Source organism: Drosophila serrata, unplaced genomic scaffold (genome assembly GCF_035046125.1).
Source record: "Drosophila serrata isolate PLE 108 unplaced genomic scaffold, ASM3504612v1 contig_382, whole genome shotgun sequence".
In the NCBI taxonomy this organism is placed as follows: domain Eukaryota; kingdom Metazoa; phylum Arthropoda; class Insecta; order Diptera; family Drosophilidae; genus Drosophila; species Drosophila serrata.
The window spans coordinates 205,760-225,896 of NW_028257280.1; the positions used below are offsets into that span (position 1 = coordinate 205,760).

General features: G+C 42.8%; 1 protein-coding gene and 1 long non-coding RNA gene across 3 annotated transcripts; both read right to left on the bottom strand.

Annotated features, from left to right (window-relative positions):
- Positions 1 to 1,360: 1,360 nt before the first annotated feature.
- LOC110186822 (uncharacterized) lies at positions 1,361 to 9,158 on the bottom strand. Of its 2 annotated transcripts, XR_015273246.1 has the most exons (3): positions 8,470 to 8,820; positions 8,057 to 8,400; positions 1,361 to 1,664 (listed from the first exon to the last, which is right to left on the bottom strand). It is a non-coding gene; the product is annotated as an uncharacterized LOC110186822 (long non-coding RNA). The 2 variants fall into 2 exon arrangements; XR_002319851.2 differs by lacking the exon at positions 1,361 to 1,664 and having other exon boundaries at positions 7,923 to 8,400; positions 8,470 to 9,158.
- Positions 9,159 to 9,376: 218 nt separating this feature from the next.
- E5 (empty spiracles homeobox protein E5) lies at positions 9,377 to 18,892 on the bottom strand. Its single transcript, XM_020955647.2, has 3 exons — positions 17,115 to 18,892; positions 10,797 to 10,954; positions 9,377 to 10,059 (listed from the first exon to the last, which is right to left on the bottom strand). Exons 1-3 carry the CDS (start codon positions 17,989 to 17,991, stop codon positions 9,517 to 9,519), a joined length of 1,578 nt encoding a protein of 525 aa, XP_020811306.2. The 5' UTR covers positions 17,992 to 18,892; the 3' UTR covers positions 9,377 to 9,516.
- Positions 18,893 to 20,137: the final 1,245 nt, after the last annotated feature.

The window sequence follows — 20,137 nt, forward strand, 5'->3', positions numbered from 1 at the left end:
TTCATCAGCAATTTATTAAAACTCATCAATACTCATCAAAGGCAGAAACAAAGCAAACAAGAAAGACTTCAAACTGCGAGCTGATTAGATTCTTCAAAAAGAGAAAACTGCCGGTGCCGAGACAGAATGCCTGCGGTTAATTTGGCGCAGCTACATAAATTGAAATAGATTTGTTTTAGCTTTTATTATTACCAAGGAGGAGGAGTCCGAGGTTCGGTTACTACTCTTTTACACTTGGCGGAATATCAAAGTCCACATCAATCAGATCAATTATAGATCAATCCATATTCGTATATACTCATTTTACCTACGTTACTCTTCCCATCTCGTCTCGGGTTGAGCTGGCAGCTTTTCACCTTGTGCGCCCGTGATTTGTCTGCATTTTCAGCTCATTTATTTGTAGGCACTGGGAATCGGTGTTGCGGCGTCCGTCCAGATCCCCGCCAACCGATCCGGTGTCAGGCTGGAAATGTGTACAAACAAAATGTTTTGCATATGTCAGAGAGGCACTCGGAATGCCCGTGGCCATCAATCCCGCGGGGGCCTCAATTTGGGAAATGCATCAAAGTTGGCAGCTTGAACAGCTTGATTAGTTGCTGGCCGGCCGGCTGGTCGGTTGGCCAAGTGCATGTCGGCTCATTAGCCGCCGCCACTGATGGCCCCGACTCGATGATGAGATCTGTTCGAGACCTGGGGGGCGGGGCAACAAGGGCAAGGGCGAGGGCGGAGGAGCTGTGAAATCGGGCATCAGACTCCGGTGTCTACCATCAAAATTAGGTTTTAATAATTGGCTCACATTTATTGGTTGGCTTAATTTGATTGTGTTGTGTGCCGTCGAATGTTTATGCATTCGAGTCGTCGATTAATCATTGCTCATTGATCGTTCTCTCCATGTCGGGGGCGTGTTAGCCTTAATGAAGCTGGCTAATGCGGGAGGCGATGCTGAAAGATGAGCTGGCTTGAGGCTGAGAACCAGGCAAAAAGCGAGGATTCTTCAGTTGATTGAATAAATTGAAGGGAAAAATAACAAAACATGCAAATATTGGAGTTTTCATTAATTTATTCGAGAATAGGTTTGAATATAATCTTTGAGAACTTTGTACTTAATTTTAATTAAAAGAAGCAAATAAAGTAACTTTGGGAAACTAAAGTTTGTATACCCCCGTAGTTTGCGGTTGATAAAAATTATAATACCATGCAAATCTTATAGTTTTCTCATCTCAAAAAACGACAAAATTAGATGGTATTATGACCCTCCAAAATTCTTAAAGTTTATTCAGAAATAATTTGGTGTCAAGTCTCTTGACCGGTTCGATTAAAGAGTCGTCTTCCAGCACGCGCAGGAACAAGAGGCAGAAAATAACAAGGGGGACTCAACTTCATTAACAAGTTGGCAACACTTTGGTAGACCTTTTGTCGCCAGCCGGTCTCGGAATTGAAATGGAAAATGGACTCGGACTCCAACTCAGTCCCAGGGACGCGAACTCCAAGCGGGCTCGCAATCTGTGTCGCCGGATCAGCGGCAAAAGTGTTTGGATATTTGTTTAATGAAAAGCGAAACCAACGAGGGACGATCCTCATTCCCAGACCCAACCTTCGACGGCATCCTGCTCCTATCGTGCGGCAAATATCAAGTCATTGGTTTTAGTCACACTTAACCCACACTGGGAAAAATAAAAAGTTCAATATAAATGTATAGTATGTACGTAAAAATTAAATTCGAAATCTGGTGGATAAAGTAGAGAAATCTTACGCATTTTTTAGATTAAAATTAAATTTTGTTACTAACTAGTTAAGATAGATTTGTATTTTTTGTGAAATTCTCAATACATCTTTACATTTTTTTCTTGAGTGCTTGATCAAGGAACTTGGTTCGTCCCTTATCCGGCATTTTGCTGAGCAATTAATTAACTTGAGCATTTTTAAATGTGTGTTGTGCTGGCTGACTTTGTGGCCTGTTACCATTTTAATGCCCGCCAACAAACAACAGGGCCAAGATCAGGGAATAAGAAAATCACAAAAAATCAGCCCAGAGCCCGAACAAGTTCCTTAACATGTCTAATTAGTTGTTGTGTTGCCTCGCTGCTGCTGCGTGCGATTAAAAAAATGCATGGCACTCATTTAGTGTTTTCTTAAGCTGAGACATAAATTTGCAGGCAGTTAAAAGGCTAATGCGAAAGCAGAATTTTTGCTGGAATCGTCGTCCGCAGATAAACTCATTTGCAGAGCGGATGCCTCGGGGATATTGCCCTAAAGCCGGCTATTTTGGCCTTGACTGGATAGAGATTGAACAGAAAGAAATAAACAGACTTTTGTACCGTTGATCTCACATATAACTTTATACATTTTAAACAAAAGGTTAATTTGTCCAAAATTGAATTTGTTTTATTTTTTTTGATAAATCCATTTCGCTGTGCACTCCCCATAATCACTTAGGGTGAGGATTAAGCTTAATTTGGATCAGTTATTGATGACTTCCCCAATGGGGCAGCTGCTCGTAGCTTGTGGCTGGAAAATGAATCCATTTGGCTAGCTCTCGGCTAGGAGCTTGCTTCCATTTCATCTGCATCAGTGTTTGGGTTAATTTGAATTTAATTGTTGCTCGGTCCCGGTTCCAGAGTCCCGGGAGTCGGGAGTCATTGGCGGGCATTTACACATGCTGGCCCCGAGAGCTATGTGTTTGGGTAAAGAATTGTGGCCACGACTTCTCCGTCCAGTCCCCAGCTCCGTGTTAGTTCCAGACGCAGTCCAACTGACTCCTAGCTGGAACTTCGTGCCTCGTCTTGTGGCTCTATGTCATTTTAATGGCCGGCGCTGCTGCTGCTGCTGCTGCTGTTGTTGCGTTTCTGTTCCTGCTGCAAATGACCAATGGCGTTTCCAACTGGTTGTTGATGCAGCTGTGCCCCATGTCCCCCTCGCCTCATCCCGCACCCCTTCTCCTGGAGATCGCCACCCTTCACCCGATCACCAAAATGGAACTGCGTGCGAAATTGCTTCAGCGAAGCGAATCGCATGCACTGAACACAAATTTTATAGGTAGAAAAAGTTAATCAAATCTACTTTTCGCTGTGTAATTAATTTCGAAAAGTATTTAAAAATATACGAGTCCTAATAAATCAAATTCAAAAACCAATCACACCCAGTATAATATATAAATATAATTTTAGTCAGAAGCTGGAAAGTCTGTGAAGGAGTCATTTCCGACCCCATAAATCATATATATTCTTGCTCAGCGTCAATAGGGGAATCTTTTTTGCAATGTCTGACAAAAATTTAATTTTTTCAAAATTTTGAAAATTTTATAAGGGGTTACATCGTTAAAATTGTAAAAAATTGGCAAAAAATTGCATTTTATTAAACTTCAAATTGAATATGCAGATTTTTTAACATAACAAAAACTAACATTGGACAGCTTTCCGAACTGAAATTAATGCATTTTTGGCTCAGTTATGGCTTTAAACCATGATCTGTACCAAAAAAAATTGTCATAAAAATATAGATAATTATCGAACCAAAAATGGTATTATAATGTTAGTCAGAAGCTCTAAAGTCTGTGAAAGAGTCATTTCCGACCCTAGAAATTATATATATTCTTGATCAGCATCAACAGGAGAATCTTTTTAGCCATTTTCCGACAATAATTTACATCGTTAAAATTGTCAAAAATTGGAAAAAATTTGGATCTTTTAAAATATTAATTTGAGTATGCAGATTTAATAACGTAATAAAAACTAAGATAGGACCGCTTTTCGAATTGAAATTAATGCATTTTTGGTTGAGTTATGATCGATCACAGTATCTGTAAATTACAATCTTTGGCTTTCCTCAAGGTAGTTTTTTAGAGCAAATTAACTCAAAAATAGAGCGACTAGCATTTGATTCCTCTTTAGGAATTATTAAATTAATTGTTTAAAGGCAATTTAAGGTTAAATTTTGTACATGTTTAAAAAGTGAATTTGTTTATAGTTCTAAATTTATATGTTTTTTTATTAATTTTTTTCAGTGCACCAATCAGCTTGAGTTGTGGCAGCCGAGACGTCGACGTCTCGACTCTTGCCTCCCGGTAGCAGGCAACGCTGACAGGCCGCCGGGTGACGTGCCAGCCATCGTCCACTGTCCACTGTCCGCTGTCCACAGTCCACTGACCATCGACCATTGGCCATCGCACATCGCACATCGCACATCCAGTTGGCCCGATCCCGATCACCACCGTCTCTGGGGCTCCATTCGGGGCCCGACTTCGGGGCCAGCATGGCAGGCAGTTCGTTTTCGGGGCAATTAATCAAGCTCCATAAATTAATGTAACCAGAAGTTAATTAACTTAAGTTTATTTGCACGGCTCTTGCTTAGAGGCGCACTCATCATTTGCACAGCGGCGTAATTTACCACAGCGCCGGGATTCCTGCTATCTAGCAGAAGGAATTTAGGTTTCTAGATATTGCAGCAAGTGTTAAAGTAGTAACCCGTATCTAGTCGAAGTATGCATATTTTTGTTCTTTAATCTGTCACAAAGCTTAGCTATAGATATATCCCATAGAATTACTCCCCAGGTTATGGATACCACGGCACCTTGCAGCCTGCAAAAGGTGCTACCTCGGCAGCCTAATCCCCAATTCATTTGGCAATTTGCTAGATTCCCCTAATGAGCAGCGAGTGCAGCGAGAAGTGTGTTAATTAAGTGCCTCAATGTGGCAGCTGTTGTGCGACTCTGATTCGGCATTCACTGGCATCCATCGATGGCGTGGTAGGGGCACAGGTGTCAGCTATCCTAGGCCCGAGTTCCAACAATTGCGACCCCATAATTTAGCCAATTGTCAGCGGTGAAACTTGGCTAACTCCGGTCGTTGCTGCCTGGGCCGCACCCATTAATTATTTTAAAGTAGTTGGCTGACGCGAGTAGTTGGCGCCGGATTTATTGACTGTGCCACAAAACTTTAAGCATTCAGAGCGCCTTACGGAAGGGGCCTCGAATGGGATTTAATAGCAAATGTCGGCAATTTGTCGGCGGCGACAAAGCAAAATGGCTTTTAAATTGAGCCTCACTCATGTTCGGGGGCGTGTCTAGCGCCCACATGCACTTATTGATTTTGTTCGGAGGGCGGGTCTGGATGGGGTCGAAGGTTAATTAGTTAATTGGGCAGGTGAACCCTCTGGCAGGAATTGGTGAAGGGGAGATAGAAAAGCCAGAAGATGCGTGTAAGGGGGAGGACTGCAAGTGGATGTCTAATTACAAGACATAAATAAGCAAGTAAAGCTATATTTACTATAGAATTTATTGCTTCACATATAACCCTATCTTCTAAGGATCTGAATGGTGAGTCACTCATCAAAACTCATTATCATTTCAGTGTCCAGAGTCGACCGATTTAAGATTTCTCCGTCAATTCATCAAGCGAAGCCTGCTCCAATTGCCACACCCTCTGGAACAGGGGTTATTGGAATGGAAACGACCCAGAGATTCATGGCTAACACACCTACAAAAGGCAGCTTCGTAACCTCTTCTCCAAAAGTAAGGGGCCTCCCTGAAAGAAGAGCGAACGGCGCCCGATTGGGTCCCCGAAAGCGTATTTTAATACAAATCGCTTGCCATTTATCTCCGGCTATTAATTTATAAATATAACTAAGTTGGTTTCTAAATAAAAACCGGAGAAATAAGCTCGCGTGCACCGAGTGGGCGTGTCTGAGGAGCGCGCCAAATGGGCGCTCATTAATTTCCACAAAATGAGGGAATATTCCCTCCAAAACCGAAGAACCGAAGAACCAGAGGAAATGCATCAAATTGAATTCGTTGACGTTGGCGTGCTCACAAAAATAAATAAATATTCGTGGCTAATTAATGTTAATTCTCACGAGGGCAGCCACACATAAATTTTCCACTTCGAGAAATGCACAATTATACAAAATTAACAAATCATTTGTGTGGCAATCTGTCAAAGACCGTATTGTTTATACTTCCTACACTTTACAACGGCTCCCTCTCGACATACACAGCATTTGCAATTTTACTAAAATGGCAATTATTAAAGTGTTTAATTAACATCGACAATGGGTACGGCTTGTCCAAATTTCTGGGGCGAATATTTAATACTCTGCTTTTGGCTTAAGCATCTTTTCATCTTCTAATATTAGCTTGGTGAAAAATATATATTATTTAGTATTTTTTCATTCTTAAATAGCGGAACTTAAGGTTCTAATTACTATAAAAAATGTCAGCCAAGAATAATATCAGCTTTGAATAAATTTAGTTTCAAAGTACTTTTCCTTGGATTGAGTTCTCTCAACTGCCTTAGGGTACTCGCCACTTAATTAATGTTTATACAAAAGTATTTGTTTACTTTTTCGCCGGGCCGATCATTAAATTGCAATTACGTAATGGCAAAACTGGCAGCAGTTCGGGGTGTCGTCATCAGCGTGCTGCTGGTGTGCATTTCCAATTAAAAAGGCATTAAAAAACGTGGTCCGATGCCTGAGAAATTGCAATTGGCATCGTGGCGGACAGCACCCATGCCCACCTGCCAGAGGAGGGACTTCATCCCGTCGGGAGATGGGATGGGATCACTGCTCCTGATCCTTTGGCTCCGGAGTCGATCAGCGTGTTATTTATGGCGGCGAGAAAATTAAGTTTTCCTGCTGGCTGACAAGGAACCAATTTGCCAATTGACGCCAGAGCCTCTCGGGCAACTCTTGAGCTTCGATTGCTATTTGGTATTTGGTATTTGGTATTTGCTATTTGCTATTTGTTATGTGCCATTGGGCATTTGGTACTTCTCGCTTTTGGCCCAGTCTTTCAATTAATTTTATGGGCCAACGAACAAGAGGCGCCACAGCCGAGACTGAGCTTAGAGCTGAGAGCTGAGAAATCGCTGATTTACGACCTGGAAACGAAGGCGACTGGGGTCCAACACTTTGCAATTATTAAACGTAGAATTTTAAGTGCTGTTCCAAGTACTGCTGCCGTTATTGCCATTGCTGTCTGATACCGCGTCTCCATCGACCGCCCACGATGTGCGCCAAATGAGTTTTAAACTGCAATTCCGTTTACATTTGGCAAACTTTTTCCCATACAAATTGCCGCTAAATAGCTGAACAGCCCAAAGCCCTGCCTGACACAACATCGTCAATGCGCGACGCCTACGACGATGCCAGCACGTTCGTTTCCCTCTTAACCCTCTAATGTATGGTCCAGAAAAATTCAATACAGTATTCATTTTTATATTTTCACTTTACTTCACTTCACTTTTACTTCTTCTTTTCAATTGTAGTTCTAATATAGTTCACAAAAATTAAAACATCTGGAAGATATACGAAACATAGAGGGGAAAGGCTTTATAATAAAATATATAAAAAGTAGTATTTACTTTAATTTAATTTATTTGTTATTGCCTTGGAAAAATATAAGAAATTGTAGTTCTTTTATAAATGGCACATCAATGGGTTAATGTTGCTGCTGTGCCATTGTGGTGTTGCAGCTGCTGCTGCACTGCAGTAGTGTCAGGCCGTCAGACGCCCTGCCACCCTGCCGCCCCTTGCCCCTACCCTTCACCTGTCAAATTTGCAGTGCCTGGGGAACTAATGACGCCCTTAATATGCTCCAAGTGCCTTGCCTGAAAGCCATTTCCCTTTCGCTTTGTTTTCAAAGTCATCGCCAAGCCATCGCCACCGTCTTGCCTTCGTCATAGTCATCGCAATCATCGCGGCCGGCAGACACGCCAAAATCAAACTAAGGAAAGAAAGGGTTTGCCAGCGGAAAGCCCCCGAGGAAAATCCAGGTGGAAAGTCGATTTAACAATGCACTTCTTAGTGCCGCAGAAAGGGTTCGAAAGCTAATATTAACATTAAATATTTTTTATTATATTATTTATTAATAATTATTTGACAGGATAAATAGGACATAACGCCAATTGCGGAGAATTGAATTATGGTTAAGTTTTACGACTTTTAAAAGGTAAAGTCTATTGTTTTCTTTATTTTAATACCTATTCCTTCGAGTAATTTACCAGCGTTAAAATGCAATATGATTAAACCTAAGGAAGTGCGTTATTAATTATGTACTTACATACTTTTCACTTGGCTTTTTTCCTGTTGACTGACATAACCAGCAACATGTTGACCGAATTCCTCTCCTGAGCTGCTGTCCAATGAAAATATTTGTAAAAAGGTTCGCTATCAGAGCAACAAACAAAGGGGGGACACCGGCACCGAATCCTCCTCCTCAAGATGCCACCCTCGAATGGCCACCGAGACTCGGCTAAATCTGAATCCTGAGCAGGTGTCGCGGCTAGACAACTTCATTTTGTGGGTCGCGCCTATAGAGACACATAAATTTGCCGCCCATGAAGGAAACGCTGAAGACCGACTGATATATATAATTGCACGTGTGGGCAGGGGCCCCTTTTCCAGCTGCAATTAAGTAATTCTCACATCGTTTATGCAAAATACGAAATTTCCATTCACCCCCGTGATACATACACTATATACACCTCGATATGGTTCGGGTTCTGGTTCTGGTTCTGGTGATTGCTCGCGTGCAACCTCAACACCCTTTGCTTGTAGTCAAGTGGCCCATAAATTGTTGGCCAAGTTTTCACGGGGCCCGCCCACTTTTCGTTGCTTTGCTGCTTTGACAACGGCAATTACCTTGAACTTTTTTGCTGGGCCTCGGAAACCGAAAACCAAAACCGAGCCCAGTTAAAAAGAATTCTAAAAAATATATATTTACGAGTTTGTGGCATTTTTTCCGCGGCCTCGTATTTATTGTTATTTTTTTCGGCCAGATCTCTCATCCCGTTTTGTCAGTTTAATTTTTAGTTTAGTCCGCCGTTTCGCTTTAAATGAACCTCAAATTGCCGGGCCATTAGCTCCGGTTGCTCCACATGCATACTATGTACTAAGTATATACAAGCCCCGGGACATATCTGTACAGCAAACATACTTTATGGGCCATCGTTTGCATTTCGAATATCAATTTCGGAGTCGATGCAATCAATTTTGGCATTTTTAGCTCGCCGTTAGCAGCTGCTGCTGACATTTATTTCTGGCCGCCTTATGAGACCGAAATTCGTAATTATTGATTGCAATTTTGGGGAGACGGCGAAGGAGTAGTTCCATCAACAACTCAATAAGGGAAAAGCCTTGTTAGCAGTACTATTTTGAAGCCCTTCTGTGCCGCCAAGGAGTGATTGCCGGTTAAGGTTTGACGGCTGATCGATATTTATTGTGGACACGTAATGAGTTTATCATGCAATGCCAACGAGTTGCCGATAAATAGATGTCATATGTGTGGATATATGGGGTATGTCCTGCTGTATCCAGGACGCTAGGTGCTATGAAGAGAGAGCTCCCTTGGGTTCCCTTCCCTATAAACCAGACACCTTCCTTCATTTCTTGTCATTCTTTTATTATTTATGCTTTAAATTACAAACAATATATAAATTAATCTATACAGTTGACAAATAATTTACAAGATATTCAAGGAACACAAAATAGCGACGTTGGAAGCTTGGCAAACTTAATCAGTTACTGCTTTTCCCGCTCGCGCTCACGGTCCCTGTCGCGGTCCCGATCCCGATCCCGATCCCGATCCCGATCCCTTTCCCGCTCACGTTCCAGCTCCCTTAGGTAGAGGTGCTGCTGCTGCTGCAGGAAGTGTTGCTGTTGATGCTGTTGCTGCATCAGCTGCTGCTGTGGACTGAGGGCGACAGGGGACGCGGCACCCCCGCCGCCGTGCTGGAGGAACTGCTGCTGGTGCTGGGCCAGCTGCTGCTGGAATTGTTCCCGAAGTCGCTGATGCTCCTCCGCATCAATTTCGCTTCCATAGTCGTCCATGTCGATCACTTCGTCCTCGTCGTCGTCCTCCTCGATATCGTCGTCCTCCTCCGGATCTTCGGCGTCCTCGTAGCTGTGCGGCGACCCAGAGCCATCGTGCTTGCCGTCATCCTCGCCATCGCCTGCGCCTCCGCCCCCCGAGGAGCTGCCCTTATTGCTCTTGGTGTCGCTTCCATCGCCCTCCTGCTGCATCCGCTTGTGCTTGGTCCGGCGGTTTTGGAACCAAACCTTGACCTACCAAAATGGATTTAAAAGAAACAAATTATAGTTTTTAAAAAATGTATAGACCACTTTAATATTTGATTTCTAATGAGGTTCCTTCGATAAGAGCCCCCATTTAGTATCAATATATGTATTTCCCGAAGTGCACAATCAAGGAACCATCAAGTTTGGGGTAGTCTCTGGTCTCTAACCCTTCCGCCTAGCCTTTGTTTTTCTTTTTTCGGCAGGTCGTAAATAAGTTTAACGAGTCTTTTAATTCTATTTACGGCCTGCCTCCCAGCTATGCCCCCGGGGGTGCTCCGGAGTCAAGTGCTTTTCCCGTCCCATCCCTTAACATCCAGTGCCGCCCCTCGCGGCTCTAATAACTCAGTAACTCCGGCAGTTCTTGGGCTAACGACCAGACGACATGCAATCACTTAACCCTAACCCCGGGCACGGCAAAGGGTTTGAACGGGCCAACGGTGGCCAAGGGGTTGCTTATTGAATTTAATGCGCATTCAGAGAGCAACAGCAAGAGCCTGGGCCAGTGGCCCCCCATTCTGAGGAGCGTACATTTAAAAACATATAAGGATATAGTTTTTGTGGTGGAACCAAAGAGTAAATTAACTATAGCACAAATTCTGTTCAAATTAAGTTTAAAATTTAAGTTTTGCTAATATTGTGTCAAATTTCTGTGCTATATTTCATTATTAATTAGTTCTTAAAACTTCACATCACTACTTTTGCATGATTTCTTCCCCACAACTCACCTGCGTCTCGGTCAGACTGAGTCCTTGGGCCAACTGCTTGCGCTCAGCTCCCACCACGTAGTGGTTGCCCTCAAAGGCATGCTCCAGCTTGAGCAACTGCGTCGGGGAGAAGGCGGTGCGAACGCGTTTTGGTTTGCGAAATGGTTGGAACAGGAAATCTGCAAGAGATCGAATGTATTAGAGGAAGGAAGGATTTGTTTAATAAATAATTGTAGTATATTATATAAAATCTTAAAGGGCTCTTCTGTGTTCTGTGGAGCTTTAGAGCCAGGGTACCGATGCCCTCTCTCACTGCCAATTAGATGACGTTGCGTCTCAAATTGCTGATTATGAATTCCGCGAATGCCGCTGGACAAAGGATGCCGCACGGCACACTTGGCCCTCCTTGCCCCAGCCGCACACACCTCACCTCCACATGTTGCACAACACTCTCATTACAAAACAATAAACAAATTTCCAGACATGGGCCACCGGAGCGAACACAAAAGGCTTCTGGTTCGTGCCGCTGTCGGCGCTGTGTCCGGACCATGTCCCGGAATCGGAATCGGAATCGCTGATAAGGCCAAAACAATTGGCCAGCTTGGAGCTCAGCTCAGCTCTTGGCTCAGCTCAGCTGGCCCTCCTTTTTTCCCTGGACGCCAAGCCGAACACTTTAGCGCGCCTAAAAGCCGCCAACGACGCCTCTCTGGGAGGAGCAGCAGGAGCTGGCCATTGTTCTCCTCTCCATTTCAGCGGCACAACGTGATATTTTGACGTTTATCACGATTTCTGGGGAGGCCAGCTCCCTCCAGTTCCCCCAGCTTGCTCTCGGCCAACTCCAAGCTTCAGCTTCTGCTGTGCAAGTTAACAAATTTTGAATTGAGCCACAATTTGAATATTGATATGGGGCAGAAGCTACTGTGCGCGATGCAGCCGAGATTTCTGCAGGAGGAGAAGAGAAACTTCTTTGGATTTTAAGAGAATTGAGGGCTTCTTATATTATCGTTATGATTTTATATATTTGGCAAGTGCTAATCTACCAATTTATTACATTTTGTGCAGAATTTACTATTCCTTATAAATTCAATTTTATTCTAAATTCCTTATTATTATTAAGGAAACAATATTATTACAGGATCAGCTTGGAATATTGAATTTTTCATTTTATTCTTCATTATCGAAATCTCCTCCTAAGAAAACCTTGCTGTATTTCAAATTTATGAATTTCTTGTACCCGATATGACTTTTTGTCAATAGAAATACAATCCATATCCAATCGTTGCTCTGTAAGTTTTGTTTTTACAAGACACCTTTAATTCAGTGCGAAACCTGATCCCCAGCTCAGTGTTCTTCGCCTAACCAGACTTGTTGTGATATCATTTAGCTACAAGGTGTGCCAATTACTAAATAAATATTGACGTAGCAGGATCGAATTTGGAGGCAGGAAGTCCCGAGTCCGTACAGCACACAAAACAGTGGCTAAGCCCCTGGGAAAATAAACAGCTAATGAACAGAAGGGAAAGGGCGCGAATCTATTAGACACAAGGCCGGAATGTATCTTGTATCTTGCAACTCGTGCATTGTATCTTGTTAGCGCAGAACAAAGGACCCAGCCGGAGGGACACCAGAACTTGTCAGTTCGACACTTCATAAATGCATCCTCGAGCCATTGATGGCCGATGGGCCTGAGTATCTGACAGATGCGACTGCCTGACTGCTGGATGCTGGATTCTGGATGCTGGATGCTGCGGCCTGGCTCCGTTGTGCGTGCCTGGGTTTTGCTATGTATAAACTTGACAAACGATTGCCGGAGGAAGCGAGCCACTGCAGCCCGAAGAGTGCTCTAGTTTCTGTTTCTTTTTTACGAATCGCTTGACATTTGTTACATTTGACAGCTAACAATGTAGCTACAAGATACACGACTGCCCAGCGCCTTAGAAGTGCCACTATATTGGTGTCTTCCGTACACAGCGGGAAATTTTGTATGGATCTAAATAGAAAATGAATGTGTGAAAGTGTGTGGAATTCATGACTGATGCGCTGATTGATATAGAGTTTCATGATCTATTATTTATCTTCAGTATCCAAAAACGAAGGGATGCAATATATTTTAATGCCAGAACTACCGAGGTGGCCTGGCAGAATTCCTATTTTCTTTTCGTGTATCTCCATAATTGATAATGCCGCCGCTCTCACAATGGTCACTTAATTATTTTTTTCCTTTAGCTCCGGCAGCATCTTTCAATGAAGTGTGTGCTGTTTTTTAGGTGCGGACACAAAGGAAACCGCCGTGCGAAAATACGCGCAATTGACAATTAATTGATGTGTCCGCTCTGGGCTGCCGGCCGTGTCTGTTGCTGCTCGCAACTCCTGCTCACACCCTTGTCAGCTGTCATTTTTATATATGTACTTTATTTTTATGTTTTTTAGCCCCTGATGGATCAACGCGATAGTAGCATTCGTTTCGTTTTCGTTTGTCCGACTGACTGTCCTGATCTTTTTGTCCCCTTATTATTTATCACTTACGTTTGTGTTAACGCTCTGCGCAATTGTGATTGTTTGCTTTTTTATGGAGTTAGGGTCTAATTCTTATGCTCTCATGATTTTTTCATTAATTTATTGCATTCCGCGAGGACGTTGGCCCGAAATCGATAATTGAAATCAAACGCCATGACAGGCCATCCAGTCGATGGGAATCGCCATTTGCAGTTGGGATATGTGAATAGGGTTTCTTTATGGGCTTTGCGAAGAAGATGACTCTATTTTCAAGGGGTTGTATGTTTTTTTAACTGGGGTGGGTAATGTAATGTAATCTAGTTAAAGTCTACCACTGCGAAAAAAGGGGTTTAATTTATGAAAAACAAAGTTAATTATGTCATGGAAGGCTTACAAAAAATATCTAACTTCGGCTTGCCAAAGTTTCCATTGCAGTTCGCAATGGAATTATAATTAAGCTTCAAATACTTGCATTCTTTTAGTAGATATTTATCCATATTTTTATATGCGAATGTGTTCGGCAAATCAAAATTTAAAAAACTAAAAACTGGTTTTTATTAGGTTAATAAATCTACGTACTCAAATACAAAGATCCATATTTTTTCAAATTTTTTTCCAATTTTAACGATGTAACCGCTTATAAAATTGTGAAAATTTTGAAGAAATTTAATTTTTGTTGGGCATGGCTAAAAAGATGTGCCTGTCGATGCTGATCAAGAATATATACGATTTATAGGGTCGGAAATGACTCCTTCATTGACTTCTGACTAACATTATAAGACCATTCTTTGGGTCGACAAACTTTGCTACAAATCAATGCTCAAAAACTCATAAGTGAGCCAAAAAAGCATTAATCTTAATTCGGAAAGCATTCCTATGTTAGTTTTTGTAAAGGTAATAAATCTGCATACTCAGATTATAATTTTAGAAAATTCACATTTTTGTCAATTTTAACGATGTAACCCCTTATAAAATTTTTAAGATTTTTAAAAAAATTAAATTTTTATCGGGAATGGCTAAAAAGATTCGCCTGTCGATGCTGATCAAGAATATATAGGGTCGGAAATGACTTGAAATTATAATACCCTTGACAGGGTCTATTTGTATTCAATTTTACTTTTATTCGATATTGTTAGATATAATTATGATTGAGGAAAAGCATTATATCAAAACTGCAATCTGTAATTACGCTTTGGTCATCCAAAATTGATGTTCCAGGATTCTAACCCTTTTTTTAACTTCATTAGAAGGGAAACGCCCAAAAATAATAGCAGCACGTGCAGCCTGAATTGAGTTACTGACGCATCATCATCTGTCTCCGGATCGCGATCCCCAAGCCCAAGTTACCTGGCGTTACTCATGCACGGGTTACAAGACAAACAAAGAAGAAAACATTTACAATTAATGAAATCGTTATGCGAAACATTGACATTTCACGTTCATAAATCAAGCGAAAATTACGGGCAGAAAGTGAGAGAAAACGCAGAAGCCGCGCGGGAATTGGGGAAAAAGGGAGAAAATAATGAAACAGCATACAACATAATTAAGGCGTAACGGGGATATGTACACTTCAGCAGGTGAAAGGCGGCGGCTTGTGTGAGTGTGCCGAAAATTATTTTCATTTAACAGCCTAAAAAACTCAACATGAAATAACTACACAAAAAAACATGGCAGAGTGCGGAAAATAACATGGCATGAAAATTCAAATGGTAATTATGAGAGCAGCGTACGAAAAAAAAATAAATAAAAATGGTTCTAAAGAGTAATAAATGACATTGTTTCTGAGATGCACTTTGCGGTTGCTTTTCATTTTCTATCTCTGCGTTTTTTCACTTCGTTCTTGGGTTCTTTGCTTGGTTGCCCCAAAACCTCAATTAAAATCGCATTAACATTTCACTCGTTGCACTCTTTAGTGTATACAGATAGAGAAAATTATAGTGAAACCATATTTAAATCTGTACTTTTTCTTAAAATGTCAGAAGAATGAGAAGTATGTCTCGATTCCTGTAGCTTTCTCGAGAGGGTGCTTACTTTTCTATGCAAAATTAGAATATAGGAACTATAAACTCTTGATACGTTTAATTAAAAATGTTGTAAATTGTATAATTCCAAATTTTTTATTATGTATCGAACACACAGTCATGTCTTTCTTCAAGTGCTGCTGTTGCAGTGTATCCGTTACACATACGCCGCATGGGCCCGGCAACTGGCGCCGTCTGTTGGCCATTAATGGTGATTCCGACTCCGCAACGCACACTCACGCACACTCACACACACTCACATACACGCACACTCACACACTTGACTGGCCATTTAGGTACGCTGCTTCACCTAACGATGTGTGTAATGTTGTTTAAACAATTTAATTAAAATGTAATTTGTTTGGAAATAGTTATCACAATGGGTTTGGTTGGGCTCAGATGGGACTGCCTTTCTCCCGACCGACTGTCGCCGGGCCTGTTCCCTCTGCTGCTGATGATGATGAGGCCGATACACGTCTAATTAACTTGTAATAAATGTTTGCCATTTGCTTATTTAACTTTAATTATATACCAGAGCGGCAACAGCAGCGATAACTGAATAATTGCTTGATTGAGGTTCTCTTCTACATATAATGGCGGCGGGAGAATCGGATCGGATCGCGGCAAAAGGGGTTCGAATATGAGCTTTGGGAGTGGTTTCTCTGCCTCTTTCAGCGGCCATTTGAAATGGCCATAATGACTAAAAGAATTCCTGTTTGAGAGAGCGAAAATTGTTTACGAAAAACTGGTATTTATATTTCAGGTTTCAAGCCAGCATTAAGCTCATTATACCTATTCAAAAGTATTATAATTTTTAGCTCTTGCACATATTCATCAAAGAATAAGTTTTAATATGAATACTATTGTATTTCTTACGAAGACTTAAAAAAGTTAAATGGACATATTCAATTAGTTGAATTTTTGTTTTCATTTTGGCTTTTTCAATCTATTATGAATCTTTAAAGTGCAATTTTTTATTCACGTTAATTATCAGTAATTCATGGGTAAATAAAAGCAAGTCTGTAATAATTGTAGTTCTTATTACACTTCATTAACTTAAGTTGCCATAAATTAATTTACTACCTTTTTACAACCGGTATTTTTGTCTTTTTATACATTTGCAAGGTATTATGAATTTAGTCAGAAGCCTGTAAGTCTGTGAAGGAGTCATTTTCCAGCCTATAAATCATATATATTCTTGATCAGCATCAACAGGTTAAAGTTGTCAAAAATTGGCAAAAATTTGAATTTTAAATTGAGAATGCAGTTTTGTTAAGCTAATAAAAATTAACATAGAACAGCTTTCTGAATAAAAATTAACCCGATTTTGGATAAGTTATGAGGTTTTTAAACTTTGCTTTGTCGATAAAATCGTCAGAAAATCCATTTATGTATAAAGGGTATTTAAGCTTCGGCATTTTGAAGTTATTTTCCTTTCTAGTGTAATATTCATTTTAAATAATAAATCAATTATATGTAATTGTTGAGCTCACTCGATTAACTTACAAGTGCTTCAATCAATTGATTTTAATTGTTAAATGTACCTAATATGCATATGTTTACAATTTCTCACGTCTGGAAAATTGACTTGAAGAGCAGAACTATAATTACGCGATGCATTAATAGTGAAACCTATTAAAATCGAGTTCTCTAATTAAGTTAAGGTTACTAAATACTAATGTTACTGAGGCGGAATGACGGTGTTTAAAGACTACAAATATTTAATTAAATATTGTTTGGTTTTGTTATATTATTCCAGTCTGTAATATTATATTATATTATATTCTTTATTGATAAAATTGTTTTCTCAGGATGTACTTACTGCCCGGGAAGCGTGGAAAGATACGTCCATGCCGGCTGAGGAGCCACGGGTACAGCGGATAGCTGTCCCGGATTAGGTGCGGAGCAGTCGCGAAGGGATGATGGCCATGTGGCGGCGGATGGCCGGGATGCGGTCCGCCCGGGAAGATTCCAATTGGTAACTGGCCAGGAGGCAGATGTGGTGGCGGACCATGTGGTGGGCCAGTTGGCACAGAGGGATGTGGATGCTGCTGCTGTTGCTGCTGGTGGTGATGAGCCAGTGCAGCGGCCATTTGAAACTGGGCAGCGAGGAACGGGGGCGGTGGTGGATGCGGCGGTCCGGCCGCCACCCGCACTGCCATCGAGTTCGGCGAGGTGCGGTTCTGGATTAAAGCTAGATTTGGCGCCGGCAGCGGCATGGGCCGGATGAGGGTTCCTGGCGGAGGATCTCCAGCGGATTGCGTCGTGGCGCTAGCGGCCTTCGGTCCGGCACTCGGAGGCGTAGGCGCTGGCGTGGGCGATCGGCTGGCAGGTGACCTGGGCGGGCTTCGTGATCTGTCCAGGGAATCCCTGCGCCGACAGTAGATGAATCCGCGTGGGGACCGCGTGCTCGGATTTCTGGGCGACGCCGGACTCTCGCTGCGCGGCGCTGGCGAGGATATCACGCTGACCCTCAGCGGAGCGGCCGGAGTCCGAACCGAGTCCGCTCCCACGATCGAATCTATGCTAAAGGCCAGCTTGGGCTTGCTGCTGACGGAGGTGGTGGCACTGGACACGGACACGGACACGGATGTGGAGGCAGCAGCAGCAGCGGTGGCAACGGAGGAGCTGCTGCTGACAAAAGGACTCGTCGGCGCCATGGGCAGCATGTTGAACGTTTGACGGCCGCAGGTGACCATTTGTTTGACGGTTTAATTTGTAAGAAAATAAACAAACAACAGTCCAACTTTTGTAACTCGAACTACCCCAAGTTTAAGCCTCTGCAAGTCGAATTTGGTTGTAAGTAAATGGATTTTCAATACTATTTAGCCCTGGATTTCATTCTGAAATCGAGAGTATTTTGAACATTTTTAGTTTAGAAATTAATTCCTTATTTTTTTTTTAGTTAAACAAAAAGCTTCTGAGCTATAAGATGGATTTACCAACAAATCTGTCACAAAGAGATCAGAGTTAGGGAAACCGGGGCTGCATAGATCGATATGGCATTTATTTTGGGGCTTTTAGGGGCTTTGAAACTTTGCTCGCGTACAGTAGTCACTCGCTGATAAACACACACGCACTTTCCGCGGACGACTGGGTCACTAGATAAACTGGATCACTAGATGGCCAGTGGCTTTCGCATTGGTATTGGCATCGGCATCGGCATCGGCATCCGCAATGTAATGCTCCAGCGGTCGGCATCCGTCGGCAGCTTGACATTGATAAACTGGAGCGGCGGTGGCGACGGCGCGGCGATCCAAGCGTGACGTGACCGTACCGCTTCGATAAGCGATTGACGGCGGCAATTGATGGTTACGGAAACGAAGAGTCTGCTGTGTCTGCGGTTGCCGCGCTGCCCTGATGATGAGCACTGTCAACGCCATTAGCATTATGGAGCGGCTAAAGGCGTCTAATTGTTCGCTCCACTCGGCCGGGCCTCCCTCTCTCAGACATTCGGTGCCCTCTCCTCGTTGTGGGGGCGTCGGCGAATCGCTGCGTGGCTCTCACGCTGAGCGTTATGGCTCGAGTGGCGGGTTCTGAGCTCACGGAAGGCTAGTGGGGCCAGCGCTGCTTCTTCTTCCGCTTCCAGTGGAGCCCACAGCACAGCTGTCGTCCCGCTTGCTCGCGGTTGGCACTGCGCCTGCGCCAAAGCAGCGCAGAGATAGCTTCCCGGCACACACTCGAAAACCTGCTCAGCTCCACTAGGGGAGCCACCTCCTCTCTCTCTTTCTCTCTCAGTGTGTGCGTGGGCCACCGCTCTCTCGCGCTCTCTTGGCCATTTTTCGCACCAGTTTATGACAGCGAAACAAACAATTTGCGCTAAACAAAACAGCATCATTAAAGCGTTTGTGGTTTTAGTGCCAAGCGGGTTGGCCAGGGGCTTGGCGGAGGAGCAAGCAATGCGCAGGCGGGGGGCGGCAACAGTGGGTGAGCCAGTTTATTTTAAGGTGTAAATTTAATATATATGTGCTGAAGTCTTAAACGGTTAAATAAGTATTTGATAATCAAGACATCTACTATCAGAATTGTGTGAATAAGAATATTTGTTGTAATTATTTGATGACAATCCCAATTATCTAAAATATTTTGAAAGTTAAATGATAATATCGGAAAGCGTAGGCTCTCAAAACCCTAACAATTAAAAACCACATTTTAGATCAGAAAACTTAACCGAAATCAAAAGCAGTGTGTCGTGGTTTTGTTTTGTTCTTATTAGGTGCTGTGCTGTCCCATCCCACTGTGCATTGGCATCGACGTCATCACTTATACTCGTATAGCTTAGACGCCCCGTCGTCAGAGCGAGCCAAGCCCCTCACACTGCCTCTTCCACTTCCAGTAATCCCTTAGATTCATTCCCTCCCAGTTCCAGTCCCTTGCCCCTTTGGATACTTCAACGTTTGGAATTGGCCCGAATTGGCATCTGCATGATGTTGGTCGAGGGGGCATTTGAACACGAAAATGGGCGGTAACTTGGTTTCTACACCTTCTGCTCCATGCCACCGACACCGAGCCCAGGTACAGATACCGATGCAGCCACTCTGGCGCTCTCACGGATACATATGCATCTGTGGCTGTATCTGGTCAGCTCGGGCTTCAGTTTCAGCACTCATCCTCGTCCGCCGGCTGTGAGTTGTGAAAATAAACACCTCGTTAAAGATGCAGGAGGAGGTATAAAACATGCAGCGCCAACATAGGTAAATATACACACAGATGCACTCTTGCCTCCTCTGCTGGGCTGAGCTGGCTGTATGGCTGGCTGGAATAAATTGACGTGTGCTTGGCTGGATTTGTATGCATCTAGATAAGGCTTCCCCCTCGATTCGATGGAGGAGCACAGTTGCTGCC